The sequence below is a fragment of the Struthio camelus genome, chromosome 2, assembly GCF_040807025.1.
Source record: "Struthio camelus isolate bStrCam1 chromosome 2, bStrCam1.hap1, whole genome shotgun sequence".
In the NCBI taxonomy this organism is placed as follows: domain Eukaryota; kingdom Metazoa; phylum Chordata; class Aves; order Struthioniformes; family Struthionidae; genus Struthio; species Struthio camelus.
The window spans coordinates 135,855,648-135,875,186 of NC_090943.1; the positions used below are offsets into that span (position 1 = coordinate 135,855,648).

At 37.9% G+C, this 19,539-nt stretch overlaps 1 protein-coding gene across 2 annotated transcripts; it reads right to left on the bottom strand.

Annotated features, from left to right (window-relative positions):
• Positions 1 to 302: 302 nt before the first annotated feature.
• Positions 303 to 18,631, bottom strand: UBXN2B (UBX domain protein 2B). 2 transcript variants are annotated; one of them, XM_068932649.1, is made up of 11 exons: positions 18,486 to 18,631; positions 16,137 to 16,237; positions 13,671 to 13,742; positions 12,423 to 12,501; positions 11,968 to 12,127; positions 11,349 to 11,426; positions 7,341 to 7,450; positions 6,680 to 6,817; positions 5,154 to 5,315; positions 2,775 to 2,933; positions 303 to 2,038 (listed from the first exon to the last, which is right to left on the bottom strand). In XM_068932649.1, exons 3-11 carry the CDS (start codon positions 13,687 to 13,689, stop codon positions 2,014 to 2,016), a joined length of 930 nt encoding a protein of 309 aa, XP_068788750.1. In that variant the 5' UTR covers positions 13,690 to 13,742; positions 16,137 to 16,237; positions 18,486 to 18,631; the 3' UTR covers positions 303 to 2,013. The 2 variants fall into 2 exon arrangements, with proteins under 2 accessions (XP_068788750.1, XP_068788749.1); XM_068932648.1 differs by lacking the exon at positions 12,423 to 12,501 and having other exon boundaries at positions 1,225 to 2,038; positions 18,486 to 18,621.
• Positions 18,632 to 19,539: the final 908 nt, after the last annotated feature.

The following is a 19,539-nucleotide window of genomic DNA, read 5'->3' on the forward strand; positions in this document are numbered from 1 at the left end:
CGAAACTGCAACAAACTGTGTTTAAGACATCTTACAGAAAACAAGTGTAACAATGAAAATTAAATGAAAGCAGTGAAGTTCATTTTCATTGTTCGTTCTTTCCAATAGTTACGGAAAAAGTCTTATTTTTGCTTTGAAAGTATTTGAACAAGCTTTCAATTCTTGTTATGCTTTTCTCTTTTAAGAGTCCTGCAATACTTCCCCCCCCACCTTGTGAAGATAACTGCTCAAGTCAAGTCACCTCTGCCATGATTTTCTTCCTGATAAACTACCTGTACCGAGCTCTTTCAACGTATTTTCTTCAACCTTTAAATAATTTTTAATGATTTTTTGTTTTTGTACAATTTCTAACATTAAGAACCAGGACCAGCACATATAACTCACAAGTGATAGATACAGACGTTAAAATCATCTCCCAACCATAAAGTCAAACTCTGTAAATCTCTGTAAGGGGTGTAAATAGTTCCGCTGCACTGTCTTCCTATTTCGTTGTCCAACTCCCTTTCAGGTCGCTACTTTCCAGGCTGCTAGTGTTTTCTGTAGTTGGTGGTTCCAGATTTGTAACTTAACATTTGACTCTCCAGAGGTGCAGTTGATCTGATAGCTACAGTTTACCAAGTTTTCATCACGGTTGCTGTCTACTCTTGGTAATCAACTGAATGGTATCAGTCTTAGTTTTAATTTCTTCAGGAACACATTCCAACTGTGCCCACCCGATAGGAACTACAAAAGTTTACTGCTTTCAGCATGTCACAAATTCAGTGTTCATTATTCAGATTCTTGCTGCTCGCTCTCTCACCTGCCTGTAGAACACTGTATGTCTGTTCTGAAGTTTGTCAGGCTTAAATCGCACGAGCAAGGGGAGCGAGCATCCCAGTCTACTCTCCCTGCAGAATAATGCAATTTAAAGATCACTGGAGCCTTAGCTTAGGGCAAGAAGAAAAGCTAGTAATAGCACCTCTAAGTACTTGCATGCTCTTCCTTGGTTCATTTAATATTGGATCGATTTTCACCAGGAATGAGAGCAGCATGATATAGTTGCTAATATATGCTAATCGTACAAGTAATCTGACTCTGGCTTCTGCATTTGTATAGAGAAGCGGCAACATATAAATATATGCATATGAAATGCCCATTCCTTTCCCTTTAGGCTTAAGTACTTGGCATGCAACACAACTACTGCTTCATCACAACATAAATTAGGAAGAATGAAGTGTCACCTATGGTCTTTTAAGCTTAAAAGTTTAATTGCTTTAGCACATGAAAGTAGTGATTTAAATCATGCAGATATTCAGATTACAAAACATACGACTTCAAATACAATTATACATTTAAAATTTACTCATAAATATGTACTTTGAGGTAAAAATATAACATTAATCAAGTATATTGACCAATGATAAGCTAAGTATAGATAAATAAATGCTGATATTTTCAAAAAAAAGATCAGTGAAAACAGTATTTTCAACATATGTACTGGAACAAGGAATACAGCCCATTAACTCTCCCTCAGAGTGTGGTCCACTCATCTGATATAAAGCTACAAATATTAGAAATCTGCATACTATTAAAGCATAGTAGCCAGCTTTCCATGACGCAAGATTCCTACCTGCATACCACAGGGTAGGGCCAAGTTATTTGAAAAAATATATAATTTCAAAGATTAAACATGGGGTTTAATCACACAGCTTCCAAATGAGTATAATGAAAGTTGCACAACCAAATCCCCACTGAATACTACAAAATGCCTTTGGCCAGAATTCCAAATATAAAGACCTGGCATTCAGGTCAAAAATACCTGACCAATTAACATATCTACATTTGCGCATGTAAGTGAATGCATAAACAAGTTCTGTGTTTGTGCACATAAATGTTTTTTGTTTTAGGTAACTGCAGTAATTAGTCACGTGAAGAATCATGTAGCTGTACAAGGCTCGACTGCACATTCAATTTCAAACAAGGAGACCATAGGCCAACTCTCATGAAATCTGAATCAGAGCATTTCTCCAGATGTCAATGGTCTCTCTCTCCCACTTCTCTAACGCGGAAAAGAAAAAAAAAAAAATCATCCTTAATTTCACCACAAGTAGAACAACTAGAATACAAATGAGAACAACCTATGATATAGTCTGCAACAGCTGCGCTTTGCATATCTTGATACCGATTCATTCATATCGGCGATATAGGGAAGTCTACATCAAATCTAGAATATAAATAATTATACTGCACCAACGAAACACTAAAATAGAATATACAAAAGTTATATTTAGGGCATTAATTATCTTTCAACCTACAAAATGGAATACCTTAACATTAATACAATTTGGAAGGTAAATATAACCTACTGGCTAAGTTTTCAAATGGCTGTTTTGTCAATGCAGCATAAAACATTTCTACAGTGCAAGTCTTGTAAGTTGAGTGAAAGATACTGTTCCCTTCAGAAAAACGTTCCCCTCTCCCCCGCCCAAAATAATTGAAGAATAAGAAAGTGATCTTTCATTCACATTTAGTAAAAGATACAATTTGAAATTTGCTAACATAGGGAAATCTAATTTGAACATTGAAAAAAATTGAATGAGTTGAGAAATTAAAATAAAATAAAATTAGGTATGCTATAGCTGGAAGACATTAAACCCCAAAATCCGATCTGTGGAAGAGGGGAGGGGGAAGAGAGACACTGATCTTTCCTTTTTTCATCTTTTCAAAGCACCCCTGTATGACAACACAGCACACTCCCTATATTGTGTCTTACAGCTATTGAGCTGTAAGATTACTTTAATTGTTGAAGAATCACAGTGTTAAGTATATCTGCTTCTTGTAGTGTCAGGTTTTCATCTGTTAGCTCTTTATTCGGAAAGGTAGTCACAAGAACGAAATCAGCTGTTGCAAATGCTGGACGGGACTGGATAATGAAATCTCGAATATCCTTAATCCTGTGGAAAGGATACGGACATGAAAACTGTGTATGATTTAATTTTGGCATAAAATCTCTAAACATTAAGACCAGAGAACACAGAATCTTCTAAGAAACTAAACCATTTTAAATGTCCTATTGGTTTTACTCTTCCATTTTGATCCATATGACTAACGGTAGTAGCTTAGAGTTTTTTGCTTCTTGCGTACAAAAACTAAAAAATAAAACTGAATTTGTGGCTTGTTTTCTCAAATAATAGAAGTAAAAGCAGCACAGATATGTATTTGGTAAGCTTTTTATTTTCCCTTGGAAATTGATACTAAACATACAGAAAGTCAAATAATTTAAATACTAGCTGTCAAAAAAATTCCCTACTAATGAGTATACACTAAAGAGGCCAAAATATTAATAGAAGAAAGAATCTCACAATATATGTTGACAGTGATGAGAAAGTAGAGGGGAATAATAATGTCCTTCAACAACACAAGGTTCCCCCCTACTTTCACTTAGTAGTGGAATAGTTAACATAGTTGCTCATAAGTCAACCACAGCAACAGTATAAAATAAAAGTAATTTATAAGACAAAGATGAAAACCATATAGGATTGTATAGACAAAAAAAAAACCACACACGAAACTTGAGGTTTCTCACCAGAAATAGTAACCCGAGAATAACTCTGTTTTATTGTAACCAGCAAGTAGGCAGACTTATTTTAATCAAGTAAGCGCAGACCAACTTTCTATCAGTCTTCAAGGCTTACAATATAGGCAATGCACTTTAGTAGCTGATTTTGATCATACATATGCAAGAATAATAAAAACAACACACATCCAAGAGAAAGGTAACATTGATTAAGTAAACTTCTGTCAACACACCCTTGGCTATGGATGTTACTGGGAAGTTTATCACCTCTACTCTTTAATGGAGGAAAAACGCACCACGGCTATAGATACTTAGCTAAACAGTATAACTGCTGGGAAGTCACTTCTCCAACAGGTGATGTGATGGAAAAGTCTGTATTATCAGGCCTGCTAAAATAAGGACATTTACTGCAATGTCTTCCTTACTATTGCCATCTCAGCTAAAACCGCCTCATTCCGATCCGCATATGCTTTCAGCTAAGGACTGCTGCACTTTGGCACTACCCTTATTCTGAGCCAATGAAAAACCAATTCAACTCTCAAAGCCATGTAACAGAGCTAACATGGGACTCGGTCCATGGTAAGCTCACCTTCGATGCAGGAATCAAACTCAGTGTCAGCTGTCTTCTAAAACGATAGCGAAGATTTAGGACTGGGGCTGGCTTGAACCTTGCCTGCTATGAAGCGTGGGTGGAACTATTGTGCAAGCCTCTGCCCAAAGTTCTCTCAGTCACACAGAGCAGCAAGTGCAAAGCAGAACCTTGCATGAACACAACCTCTTAGGCAAACAAAATGGGTTGGCCAACACCATTTGTGGCAATGTCCCAACAATGCTGATAAAACTGATGGCAAGCTCCAATCAATGGACCGCTAGCAGATCTAAAAATCCATCAAGTTCACACCCATTCCTAGGGGGAGACCATCCAAAACAAAACAAAGGTTGGTTCTCCGTATTATCTCTAGCCTGTACACCAGAATGACAGAATTGCAAATGAGTACACTATGCCTATCTCAGCATGGGCTACAACCCACACTTACAACCCATGCCATGTTTGTCATAGGCTCTCAAATATAATGAGAAAGCTGGAACTCTGAGTACAGACCAAAGCACTTCTTTGCCTGTAGTATGGACTATACTTCAAGTTCAAACTATACTCCATGATGCCTTGCAACAAAGTGTCTTCACAGCATCACCCAACTCAGCCACAGGATCCTCCCAAGAAGGACCCAGGATTATATATAGTTAGGGATGACAATACAGCAAGGGTGCCCAGATTTGGGCTGCCCTGAAAACAGCAAGGGGAGCTCACACCTAAACAGACACTCATTATGGTTGGTCCTGTCTCTTTACAAATCACAGGACACAAAATTGGTCAGGGAAGTGTAACTTTGCAGTTATCAAATACCTTGTGTTTCCAATTACATTGACTTTGAAAGCAGAATTCTGCATCAGTGCATCTCTTGTGACAATGATCCAGAGCTATAGCACTTCGGAGTTAGATTTTTTCCCCCTTTCGATGGATTGCTGATATTTATGACAAAACACAAACTTATCAAAATAAGCTATGATTACCTGCATTGATGTAGCATCAATTTACCTGTGTGTATGGTTAAATCTTTGTATTAATCGGCTTCCATCTGCTAATCTAATTTGAATTTTAGTTGCTGGTTTGGAATCATCAATCAGAACAGGTGCATTAAGAATGGATTTCTCCTCCTCTTCTGGGGAAGAAGGTGTGCTGACTATTTCAGGTGTAAGGCTAGAGAATCGAGGGGAGGAAAAAAAAAAAGAGTCACTAATAGACCTATTAACAGAACTGAAAAAAATGTTCTAGCCATCTTTTCCATTGGAATGACTAACAGCTATAGTTAATACCAATGAGCAATAAAAATGCTGTCCAAGTTATCTGTGCACACCTTTTTAAATACAGAGACAGAAAGAATGTTTTTGTAGTTTCTTGTTTATGACTTCAAATTTTTATATGCAAATATATTTTCTTACAGCTGGGCAGACCATTATATTTGCATGATTTTAATGGCAGGTAGTTAGGTACAAACACAACGTCTTTGTTTACGCTTCTAGAGCATGAAATGACAGTCTCTGGTACTAAACTTTATATGCTGTACCTTATAGACATTTTAAAAACATGGATGTGCTATTATACTGCACTAAATTGACCCAAACTGCTTTAGCAACTGCTTTCATGAACACTGTTTTGTGAGTCTGGGCATCCCTCACCTTTTTAGAGCATAACTGGGTAATTGACACTACAAGCAAGGTTGGAATTTTTTTTTTTTTTTTTTTTAAACATTTAATGTAAAAATTAGAGAGGCTTGACTGGAAATAACCTTTTGGCTTCTTCTTTCATTCCTCGTATAGTTAAGACTCACAAGCCACCAGAACAAAAAAGCCACACAGCAGGTGTGCACTTTTTCTTATATAAAGAAGCTCCCATCTTCCCTACCTATTTGTTAATAACCCGACTAAGTGCCCAGTTGAAGAGTTATTATATAAAACTGCTCATCATGTCATCCCTACCAGAGCCTACTACCTTTTTAGATTACTGATCACAGGTTATTCTTCTTGTCTCATTTTTAAAAAGATCAAGTAGGTTGAATTAAATTACTTGCAAGAGCATACCAGTAATACTTTTTGGTCAAACAAACACGAGCAGACACAATCATGAACAGAAACCTAGAAGTTAAGTGCTTACAATTCAACAGCTAATATCAAGCCAGCTGGAGAAAGGTGCTATGAAGCCTATAATTTCATGAAGTTAAGAAGTGATAGGCAAGAACCAGGAGAGAAATCTCATGTCCCTTGCCTGCCTTCCTAAGGATAAGGAGACATCTAGTCTATGAGCAGGTCCAGGAGATGAAACAAATTCACTTCAGTTACACAATAAATTAACTAATTAACTCAACTTTTGTTAATATTATATATGAACTTCCCTGATTACTGGTGATTCTTTCAAATCAGGCTGAAATATTTGCAGTGCAGAAGAATTTTATATTGATTTTGTCATCTCTCTGATTAGCTTCTCCAGAAGTTTCTTAATTGATTAAACCCAGCTTTTGAAGCAGCATAGAGATGTAACAGAAAAGAAAACCAGGTACTTTTTACCTTCCAAGTTTTTGCCCTTCTCCACTGAAAGCTTTGAATCGCAGTCTAGGCTTCACATATTCTTGTTCTTGGTGGTCTTCCATATCCAAATTAACCTGGCCACCATGAACCAGTCGCTGAAGTTCCACAGGAATTTCTCTTAATTACAGAAATAAGAAGTTTCCCAATTATATTCTGAATTACAAAACAAAGTTACATAAAAACCTTGCAGGATACAGTAAAAGTTGATACTATTACTAAGTTCACATTAAAAGCCATATACATCCAGTTCCTTTATGAATTAATTTCATCCTAAAACAACAGACGAAATGAAAAACTAAAAGGCAAATGAAACCACTGAGCTGACAGCTGAATCCTTATGTACTGACCAAATATGTAAAACTAGCAGCCATCCTTTAAAAGTAATACTCAGAGTTAAAACAACCAGAATGAACCACAATGTTCCAAATTTAAAAATACCTCATGAATCTGATGACAAGTGAATGCATTCTTGCAGTTCAGGCAGGGAAGAAGGAAAAAAAAGTAAAACTCAAGAACAATTTATAGGGGAAAAAAACTGGTAGTTTTTTTTGTTGTTGTTATAATTTTTACCTTGGGGAGAAAGCATTTTTTTTCACTTCAGTTGAAAGACATACCTCAAAAAAATCACCGTTTAACTTACCCCCTTTTAACGGATTCAAGAAACTGAGCATTTGTTGGATCTGAATAGGATCTCAACTCTCCATCATCTAAACTGAAGCCATTCCTCCACAGTTTCAGCAAAATTTGAACCTATCAAGCAAAGATGGGGGGGGGGGAATATATATATATATATATATATATATATATATATATATATATATTTACACCCCCCCCCACACACACACACATCAGTAAGGTATTTCAACTTCATATAGATTATTATTATAAAACACTTAACCCACACTTAACAGATTTGGTAGCAGACCACAAACAAGAACGCAGATGACAAAAAAGAACAGAACTCCACAGTGTGCTTTAGACTATCATTGTTAGAATCCTCAAAAAAGTAAATCATAGTTATAGCCTGCTACCCCAAACCAAGACCATTTTTACCCTTTTTAACCTCTTACTATCCTTGACATGATAGACAATAAATATATGGTGATTGCACTTTTTGCTTCACAGTGTTACAACCACTTTTAAAAACAATAACCCTCTGTTGCTGATAAATCACAAAATAAATCCATAAATTTACAAATGACTGGTGATATACCAGTTGCAGTAAAAAATATTTTTTCTTCAAATCCTTACATGCTGAGCTCCAATAAAGTTGACACTAGCTCCATTCAGTTCAAATCCTGAGAATCCTGGAGACCAGCTTCCTTCACTCCCTTCTCGTCTTGCCTGTTGCCTCCAGCCAGAGCCTTTCACTGGAGACACTGCTGTCCTCAGAGCCTGCAGCTCCCAGCACTTCTCTTCCCTGCAGTTCATACCTTGGAGCCAAGTTGCACAACTAGGTTTCCCTAACTAGTAAAACTGACTTTCCCTCAGTAAACTAGCCATGTCCGCAGTTATAGTAACCTTACCGTAAAGCACTTCTGGCTCAGTATAGCTGACCGTTGCTCAGAGGAACTGCAGAATATGGTAGCTCTTGGTGTGCCAGGACAGCACACATCAGCCCGAACCACATCTTTTAGCCTTACCCATTTTTGTTCTCATTTGTAGAATAGCTTAATATTTATTCTAGACAGAGTAAAGAACTTGGTTCTTTTTTCTCCCTCATTTCCTGTCTTTTAAGTGAGAGAAAAGAAATGCTGGATGATTCTCCAGAGGCTTCTAAGCTGCTGCTACACCATTTCTGGAATACATCCATGCCCTCCAGTTTGAGGCTAACCAATTTGCAAGATATAGCAAGAAACAATTCCTAACCTAAGATGATTAAAATATTACCATAACTAAGAGAGAATGTAGAACAACACCTAGAGGAAAATAACTGAATGCTTGCTAAAAATTTCAAAATAATTCATGACAAAAAAAAGAGATTATTCCCACAAAAAAGAAAAAGCTTATTAAAAAGAGAGAAAAAGAAGGAGCAGTGAGCAACAGTCACTGCAGCGCTGAAAGAATATTCAGAAAGAGGGAGAAAGAGCAAAACTATGTAAAGATGTGAATTTGAGGCTGTAGAGACATTTAACTTGAAATTGAGACGTTGAAATTGAAACTTTGAGAAAGTTATGAGGAATAAGTACAACAACATAATAGTTGCTATAAAGATAATTTTAATAATGTTAAATTTGAAAGATCAAAGGGGAAAGTGAGGTGAAAAGTGAGAAAACAAAGATGATTACAGTCAGGAACAGGAAGAAGGAAAAAAAACACACCCAAAGCATGAGGCTAATGCTATCTTCCATGAATTTAATCAGTATGAACTGATACTTCTGCTGAAAGAAATGGTCTTGCTCTTTCTCACCTAATTTCCTAATTTTCCCTTACAGTAGGGCAAGCACTTGGAATCACACAGTGATCTGATCCAAAAATAAAAATAAAAAAAATAAGTCAATCTGGCAGAAAGTAAGGGAGAAACAGAAAAGGTTACTTTTTAACCTAGACCTGCTCCTTGACCTGACTCATCACTTCCGCTGGAAGAATTATAGGAATAACAGTAAATAAGGGAAAACTTCTATTTCTTTATTATGAACGAGTGACAGAATTTAAAATTTTATCTAAGGCACTGGGAGAGCAAAGCTAAAAATCACGCTCATATTGAAAAGCTGGCAAATAAAAATTTTTGACGTCTCCACTACCTTTATATTATCAGCTAGGATGCATTTGCAATAGAGTAAGGAAGAAAACGAGGAAGAACTTGGAACAAAAATGAGCTAATTTATCCTACAGCCAAACCTGAGTCAGAGTGGACTATTTCAGAAATTGTGTTAAGTACAGTGAAAAAAATGGACAAATAGATTTTTAAAGTAACTTGCACAGAGAGGATTACTGAACCAATGTAAACTATATACAGCACAAAGAAGAAGTGGTGAATAGAACCAAACTCTGCAGGACATCAGCTAATATCAATAATGTTGTTTCATTCAGTGTAGTTTTACCCTTGAAACTGCTTCTATAGAAATAGCAATAGACCCATTTCCTACATAAAGTCACAAATATCTTCTATCTAGAGATAGATGCAATATACATAAGATTTTCTGAGCAAATTCAGCTTGAGGAGTGGGAGTGTCAGCCACTCATTTAACCTTGTGCAACAGAACGGCTTAGTAAATTCCAGTCAGTCACAAATACGAAAGCATGCAAAAGAAAGCAAAATTGTTCCTTGTCTTTGCAGTTGTTTCTCAAGTAGTGAAATCAGCACTTCCACAGCTGTGGGTTGGTAGCCTGTCTCAAATTAGAGCCTTTTCCTCTAATTACAAAGCACAATAAAAGGAGACCCTGCACTCCATGCTACACTGAAAATAATTTGCTGAGAAAAACTCGGGCATAAACTGTACACAGCTGATATAAAAACAACTAAGACACAGCAAATAAAGCGTTATTATTAGGTAGGAGCAGGATTCCTTATGTTATGTTCCATTCTCAGAAAAAGTACACCTTATGTTAGCTTCAATACTGAAGTCAGTTTTTAATTTGGATTGTGTCTAATGAAAACTAGTTTCCATCAACTACTAACAAAATGCTTCAGAGGCGCTAAGACAGTTATTTTTGACGAATTTTTTTTTCAAGAGTACTTACCTCAAGTAAGCAAAAGGTGACATTCACAGAACTGCCACTATGCTCAAACCTACATTTAGCTGCTCACTAGATAGGATATGAGACATGTGGTTTCAGAATAATTGCTGTGTTCAAATAAACGTGAAATAGTGTTCCAAAACATCTGTGGCAGTTAGGATACATTTAGGGGAAGAAAGTCTTTGGTTCAAGCCCTAACCTGTTTAAGATGAGAAAGATACGGGGGGGGGAAAAAAAAAATCTGGGCGAGTATCCCTCCGTTTCTCTGGCTTTTGCTACAGGTAACCCTAGTTCAATTATCTGTACAACCCTAACAATAATAAAAAGGTAATTGATGCAAAATAGAATTGTGGCATTATTTAATACTCAAGTGATTTGCTTTTCTAAAATGGTAAGTTGCAATACATTGTTTGGAGATTGTTTTTTCAAATGTGATCATATATACTAAGCACAGTAAAGATATCCAGTTGATAGGTATCTTCATGTGTTAGGAAATATATGCAGGTTATTGATATAGGATAAGAAAGAATTAGACAATTGCAAATTACTAATTGCTGAGAAATACTTAATTGATCCAAATCAATCCTGGGAATGCCTGCAGGCCTTAATAGCTGTTATGTCTCCTCTCCCCATCAAAAATCTTTTAATTCTAACCTCTGCTTCACAGCTCAGATCACAAGATCAAAATGCTCCCAGCAACACAAATTTGCATGTGACAAAATTGGATCTAGTCATCCAACCCTTTCGGCCAGCAATTCTCTAATGCAAATGTTGCGTATTCAATGAACGTTTCGTCTCTGTGGACACTTTCACTTTAACAGCTTCTACTTAACACATACCTAATACATTTAGATATTAGTTTTTCTTATTGCCTTAGTTACAGTAATACCGGTATTTCAAGTTGTAAGCATTGTTAAGGAGACTGCTGTTGGAAACACTGTTTCCTGCTATTCAGCATTTTACTTACATCTTGGTTTTCTCCATATATGTATTCAGAGCGCTTTCGTGATGAGTCACCCAATCTATATCCCCCACCAGAAAATGACTGAAAAAAATACATAGAAAAACTTATGAAAACATTCTGCGGCTGAATAAATACCTGAAACAGTTTAAGAAATTTACCTAGGTGCAAATAAAAGCATTAACAAGCTTTCTTCCTTGATAAAAAAGCAAATGCACTATTCTAAACTGTATGCTTTCTAAACGGAAAATTAGAGCTAGTAATTATAATCAGGCTAAGCAGGTTTTATGAGACATGGTTTAGCTTCTAAACTGTACATGTTTTCAAATATTATTAATTCAATATGTAAAAAAGATTTTGATTAGGACAGTTGATTTTTTTTAACATCAATCTTAATTTAAAATAAAACAAACAGTCCCAGTTCAGAATGATTTCCAACGATTCCTCTGAAATTGCCCCCCTTAATTTTCTAGGGCAAGCAATTATAACACATACAAAATTCACAACTGTGTTGATCAAATCTTCTGCTATTCTCAAATCACAAAAAGGCATACTTGCTCTCACGTGGTTAGATGAGTTTCGGAGTCTGATGAAAATATAGAGGAAAATACCTTTCTATTCCTACCTTAGCTTTACTGAAATCACCAGATGCTCTTGAGGCTTCATCTAATGGGACAGCCCCATGTTCTTTTGCTTCTTTGAAGAGTTCAGCAACAATTTTACTTGGATTATTAGAAGCCCCAGAAATCTGTAATCCTCTATGCTCTGAGTCACCTGAATAAAATCTTAAAAAAGGTAATGCTCATGAGTGGCAATGCTTTATATAATGGACATTATTTTTCTCCCCCCACCTTAAAAAAAAAAATCTTAATGAACAAAGAGCCAAATTCTGGCACAAAACCTCTCCATCCTAATCACAGAAGTGTTCCACTTAGTTCTGACCTTCCCAGTGATCCAAGCAGCACTGCTCCAGAGACATTACACTAACAAAACTACCAAAGTGCCTTCTGGAACAGACCCCAGAGGTTAGGAGCCAAGATCAAGCAAACACAGCCCTGATGTAGCCATGGCTTTACACACCTCATCCTACGTGGATTCCGCCAGCTCCTGGAAAGACTGATCTCCTCAGGGGGGTCCTGTGCATGGGACTGTGCCTGGGCTGGTTAGAATACAGATTCACAATTAACACTGCCTTGGCAGAATGAGCATAAAACTGTTGTGGAAAAACCTGAACAGTGCCAAAATTTGATCTTTTTAAAGTTCTTTCCTGCCAATATCTGAAGTATAACATTTTATTTAATTAACCTTTTGAGGCATTTTAAAATCTGCAGCAACTGCTGTGAAAGCTAAAATGCAGCATAGCCCCACTAGCCCCATAATTCTGCAGCATAGTCCCACTACCAAAGGTTAAGCTACAAATAATTATCTTCAAAAGTATATGTTTGATTATGAAGATCAAGATACTCCAGGTGGAAGGGGCTATGAATACCTAAATACCAACGATACTACCAAAAAAAAAAAAAAAGAAAAGAAAAATATCTATGTATAAATATAAGAACTGGCAAACCTGAAAGTCTGGTTCCTCTTTGATTACATGCAGCTTTAATAACTAATAAAATAAATGGTTTCTGCCTTCCTTAAGTTTTTGACTTAACCACTTGGAGCAAGGCAAATCAATTAATTCATGTGAAACTGTTACCAAGGCCAATACCTTCAGTATTGCTCGGTAACAGCAGTGCTTATGAAGCACATATAACCATGCTACTATTACAATGCCACATAACTGGCAACCCCTAAGTACCATCTCTCCTCTGTACATAAGCCTCTGTTTATCATCCTGATTGCCATTGATATGGAATATCTTTAAATATAAGAATTTTAAAGAATTATGATGGTAAGGATGCAAAAGAATACAAACTCTGATGAGATTTCAAGATCGAGGAAATACTCAGATATCTGAGCAATGGATAAACAGAAACACTCAAGAGGTTTGCAACAAGGTAAAAAAGTCTGATTCCAAGTGTAAGTTGCAACCTTTACATCCATACACTCACATATTAAGACATATTCATATAAACTGGTATAAACTGGTTCTACATCACCAGAGCCAGATTTTGCTATGTATAGTTTTACTACAGCAGTGTAAAGCTAATACACTCCAACATCATCTTTCTCTAATAAGTCATATAGCACCTTTTTAGTTACTACCCGCTTGCAGGAAAGACTTAGCTCACAGCCATTTTGAAAAATGGGGAGAAAGAATGTATGAATGTCAGAAAAAACAATTACTTTCATGACTGTTAAATGATTTTTTTGGTTTTACAGTACCTTTGGTTTTCTTTGTCATCGCTCATGCTTCTCTCTGGTTTTCGCAAACTTCTAAAAGAATCAATTTTAAGACTGCCAAGAGAATAAAATAAAATGTTTAAACATGACTGGTACACACACTTCACAGTATCAGGTAATAAGTACTTGATACGTAACTGCTGAAACTTATTGTTTTCAAAAAACTAAGAAAATCAATTTTCTACAGGATGAAGCATTTTTTAAAGAAAGAGAAGTCCTCTAGAAGATGCATCCTGAGTACAGTCTCCAATATCTGTTCAGGGAATGAATGCAAGTTTATCGCTTTCATACCATGCTTCTTCAGCCAAAATACATACCCATGTACCCAAAGAATACGAGGGGAGAGGAATGTGCATGGCAGAGCCATTTTGCAGTATCCTGGGGAATGCAGAATTGTGCTTTATGCCACTGGTGGTGCCACAGAGGAAGGTAATATGCAAACTGAACAACTGCTGCAGAATCTAGCCTACCAGTATCAATTATACTTCAAATTCCTTCCACAACATTGTAAGCTAATTTTGTGAAGGTACAAGTATTAGTCAATCCTGCCTTTCTTTGATGTCCTGGCAATCCCCGTCTATAAGGATCCTAGAAACTAAAAAGTAGTAGTTCTCATTTATATTTTGCATTATTTTAAAAATATATCGAATGTCAACACTAGAAAGATTTTCAAAAGTGATTAAAATGCAAAATCAGACTCTGTCTTAGGATAGGGAAAGATCAGTAAGCTACCAGAGGGCAAACTAGGTAGCATGCAAATCTGCAGTACATCTGTACAGCCTTGTCCTATATTACTTTATGATAAAACTCAGTGCAAGATATATGCAAGGTAGCCAGCTATTACGGGATGAGAACATACATACAATCTGCTACACAATCACAGTTCTCCAGTTTAGGTTTAGGCAACTTGTTTGGCCACTATACCTCGTTAATCAAAGTATCAGTGCTGATGAAACAATGTAATTTCATATCCTGGGGAACTATTGGCTCCTTATTACTTTCTCAGAAAAAATGGCATTGTTAAGGACTTATGTGATGGGTGCAAGCATTGATTTAACCTCTTCTGTTTTCTTTCCCTTGTTACATCGTAGGTTTTGTGGGACTGGTATTTTTGTGCTAGCAGTCATAACTTTATTAAAGACGCTGGAGTTTACATAACAGGATAGCTTATATAACATGGGATCTATTCCAGCAGGGCCCAGACACATCCTTCCCGCAGTTTTGGGAGACAAGATGAGCAGAAGACTTCAAGAACAGCACTGTGCTTCCTTGCAATTAATATACTGCTCAAACTAAAGTCTACTTAAAAAAAAATTATTCTGAACATTACACAAACAGCAGCCACTTCTTTCTCAGATTGATCCCAACACGATTGCCAACAAAGGGCAAGTGTTTGCCAACAGCTGTCACACTGAAGTATGCAAGATACTGTATCGCAGGTTTTCCTTGAATTGGAATAGGAAGTTGTAACTTCATGATATGTACTGGCAAACAGAATTGTTTGCTTAATTTATTTTTAAACATTGTTCTGTGATTAGTCATCTTAGATGGTTTTACCAAGGGAAAAATAACCTATTATTTTCCAAGTCCCAAGTCTTGTGCTAAAATCCCTCTTTCTAAACATCTCAATCTGCAGATGTACTTGAGGCATGGCTCTGGCGATGGAAATCCATAAAACAGAGACCCATATCGACAGCAGTCATTGAAAGACAAGCGAAATACAAGACTTGTCGCAGCCTCACTTGCGGTAACGATTTAAAGACTTTTCTTCATTAAAAGAAATTAAATAAAAATTCATTAAAAGCTGGCAAGATCTCCTTTTAAGAATTTTAAAATCATATTCAATCTTCAAATGCTAGGCAACTCTAACACTGCATGCCAGTGAAACTTAGCTTTATAGACGATAACGTGCCCTTCCTTTCCGCCCCCAACAACACAGACAAATTAACTGAGGTCCTGTTTGTTCCTCTCACCACCCATAACATAGTGATCCTAACAATGATTTTTCAAATAAATATTTGTCTTATCAGAATAGTTACTTAAATAGTACTGACCTAAAGTACAACACTCAAAGCAGCTCACTCACCAGGTTTGACATAACCTACAGATTTGCTGAATTTTGAAGAAGTGGACAACTGCAGTATTTTTCTGATACAGCAAGTCTTTGTTTTCTATTTGTGTGCAGCAACACTGCATTTGACTTACAGTATCTTGATCTTATCTAATATTTTCTAAAGTGGGTTTACAGTGATTTGGAATACAGCATGGAGGCACCTTAAAAAAAAAAGCATTCTGAGAAGACAAATTATTTTAGAGGGATTCACAGTTCTGGGCTATGAACTGTTATTTGATCTTCTCCTTGTATAAGGAGGTAAGTAAGATAACAAACTTTTCTGAGCTTATACAACACCTAATTGACACGGTCCTGAAGTATAAAACATGTCTTACCTCTGTGGTACTCTTGAGTTACTAATCTTTGCAGTTGTTGGCTTGTCAGGACACGATGAGTGCCTTTTAGCTTCATCTTCATATAACTCTGCCAAGGCCAACTGTAGGAAACAGGAATCTTTTTAGAAGTATGTAACTGTAGAACTATATATAGCAGAAATAAGACAAAACTCATGCAAAAAGCACACATCACAAAAGAGAGAGAGAGAGAGAGAGAGAGAGAGAGAGAGATTGTGAGTTACTACTTTTGTAAATTCAGCTTCTTTTCTGCTTTATGAACAAAATGCATGATGTTCAACATGATCATTTAAGTGTGACTTTGAACTTGTACTCTGCGTTTATTTAGTCCACATTGCTTCATTACTTACATTCAGCCTGTATTAGATTCAGAATTACAGGAGAGAAAGCTGTGTATATATGTCCACACACATGTATTATGCATCATCTCATTAACATTAACAAACTGAAATAAAGTTGCTGTGTATCTCTCTGATAAGACTTGAAAGTACAAAACAATTTATAAACATTTTATATAGAAATGGGAAAAGTTCAACTCTTATAAGTTTGTACTAGACTAAGATTCAAATTCAGCCTTAATCACTTGAATTCAAGATATTATTCCAGACACTTTTAATGAAAGCTTTCTCCAAAGGTACCGTAAACGCTGCCATACTATTGGCACACTCATTTTTAAGGAATGTTGTGGGATGCACATCTAACATGCCATTTTTAGCATATACTTCTGTTCTGAATAATATTCCACTTCATTTCTCAAAATTAAGGAAATTTTATCTTCAAGCCACAGTGCCATAATGTGATTTTTTTTCTTTTTTGGGTTGGACTATGCAAACAATATTAACATTTCATCATACACAATAGAATAGGTACTGCAGGACTACAATTTCATTACAGTTTTCTGCACAAGCAATGAACAAGAAAAAAAATGAAACATTGTCTGTCCTTCAAAACAAACTATTAACAAGCAAAGCATGTAATGCTATATTGCTGTGAGACATTCTCTGGGGGGAAAAAAAGAGCTGGGGAATTGTAACTATTAAGAAAAATTAAACTGAGTAATGAAATTAAGAAAACCATTTAAGATATCCTCTTTCTCTGAGGATACAAGCAAGCATCTTTCAGTAGGTAAAACACATGAAGAAGGTCATATACAACAGGTTCAAAAGCAGATGGTAAAAGGAACAGGTAAAGACGTACTCTGTACCATTCCTAATTCAAAGACTGTGGGATGCTGAGGGAGCATAAGGGGGAATAGTCAGGTTTCTGTGCTTTCCTTATACCACATCACTTATTGCCACCATTAGAGATCAAATACTGAGCCAGATGAATCACCACTCTGACCAACAAGAGCATTTCTTTGGTTCTTAAAATGTTATTAGTAATCATCTACCTAGAAAGCCCTCCTACTTCCATCATCTGATTGAAAAGCTTACAAACCAAGAATATTAACACAGCCATTACAATTGACACATATTATAGTAAACGTTAATCTCAACAGGAACCTCTGAAAACCCCAAGTGACACCTACATGAGACAGATGGATGCAGATTTCATGTTTTTATATAGTTACGTATAATTAAATAAAACGGAGACAGATTTAGCTGCTCAAACTTTCAACCCTTCTGTAACCAACTCATTGCCAAAATGTCTTGAGCCTTCAGGCAATGCGAAAGTCACAGAAGAGTGAACACCACTAAAAACACTTGTGGTTGAGGGTTTAAGTACCAACATGGAATTATACCTGTGGCCACACTTTCTCAAAACTTTGCCTGTGGAAATTTAGGAAAACATCTTGTCCTCAGTCTTATCTTACATTTGTGAAGACTGACGTTTTCATGCACACATGCCTACTAAATAATCAGGGAGGGAAGCGAAAGAATAATTGCCAAAATAACTGGTATTACAAACAAAACCCAGTAACTGAAGTGTCGGAAGAGCCTTTGCAGCATCCTGGAAAGCTAACCATTGCACACACACATCCCTCATTGTTTTCTGAAGCGTCTACTCCTTGTTCAGAAGCTCCTTTCTCTTCTCAGTTTCCAAAGCAGGGAAAAAAAGAAGAATAAAAGAAGGAAGCTTCCTCCCAGAAAAGCAACCGGGAGCAGCCTCTTGGCCCCGTGAAAGGGCACTCGATCCCCTGGTGCCCCAGAGGCCCGCTCCGAGCGGCTCAAGCCCGGCATCCCCGGGCAGCGCCGACCGGCAACGCGAGGGGCAGGGGGAGCCGGCGGGCCGGGCCGGGCCGGGCCCCGCCGCCTCCCTACCCAGGGCCCCCAGGACGAGGGAACTCAGGGCGCCCGGGCTGCTGACCGACCCCCTGCCCCCACCGCTCACCTGCAAATCCCGGGCGCTGGGCGGGCGGCCGCCACTCCGCAGCTCCCGGCCCCGCCGGCCGCCGCCGGTCACCGGAGACGCCTCACCGTCCGGCGGCGCGGCAGCCCCCCCGCCGTCCGCCATCTTCGACGGCGGCAGCCACGCCCTGCGGCGGCCGGGGCGGGGCCGGCACGGCGCGGCCCTTCCCCCGCCGGCTGCTATGGCAACGGCAGGGGCCGGGGCGGGGCCGGGGCGGCCGCGGGGTGTGCGCCCGCTCGCGGTTGGGAGGCAGGAAGCGCGTGCGCGCCCCCGCCGGCGGCGGCGCGTCATGGCGGCGGGAGCCCTCTGGGCGGGTGCCGTTAAACGGACTGTTGTTTTTACCAACAGTTAAAAAGCGTTCAGGGCCGTTCATTTAAACGCTTGAGCGGAGTCGGGCGGGGCAGGGGCATCGGTCTGGCCGAGTGAGCAGAGTGGCGCTAAGGCCCGAGCACTCAAAATGGTGGCCCGGGAGCGCCGAAGTGCTAGGTTGGTTTAACGTGTGTGGGGTTTTGTTTTCTTTCTAGCTCTTTATCTTAAAGATTGAGGGTTAAAAGCTTTTTCTAAAAAATGGAAGTTGGGCGTGACACGTCTGTCGTACGAGATGAAGTGCTCTAAAACTTGGAGCAAAATCCTAGCTATTATGTGGCCATTTCATAATTTTGTACCCAGCTGTCAGACTTGGCAATGGTGTGTGTCATTAAAAAAAAAAAAAAAGCTAGAAACTTAGAAGTCAAAAAGATTTCAGTTATCTGTACCATGAGCTACTGAAATTTTGGTTGAACGTCTTTCATCCTAATTTGCACTGAAATAAAAAATGAGTGCTGAAGGTAAGACTTGGAATGACCTTAAATATAACTAACAAAGTGCAAGTAACATTTAAAAGTGTATGTTTTTGGTGTCCCAAGAATAAATATCAAAAAATAAAAAGAGGAAAGAAGGCAGTGAAAGGAACCTTTAAAATGAGTTCTGATCAAACATTATTATTTGCTGCTTGGGTTATAGGGCAAGACATCAGGACAACCAGGATGACTGCAGA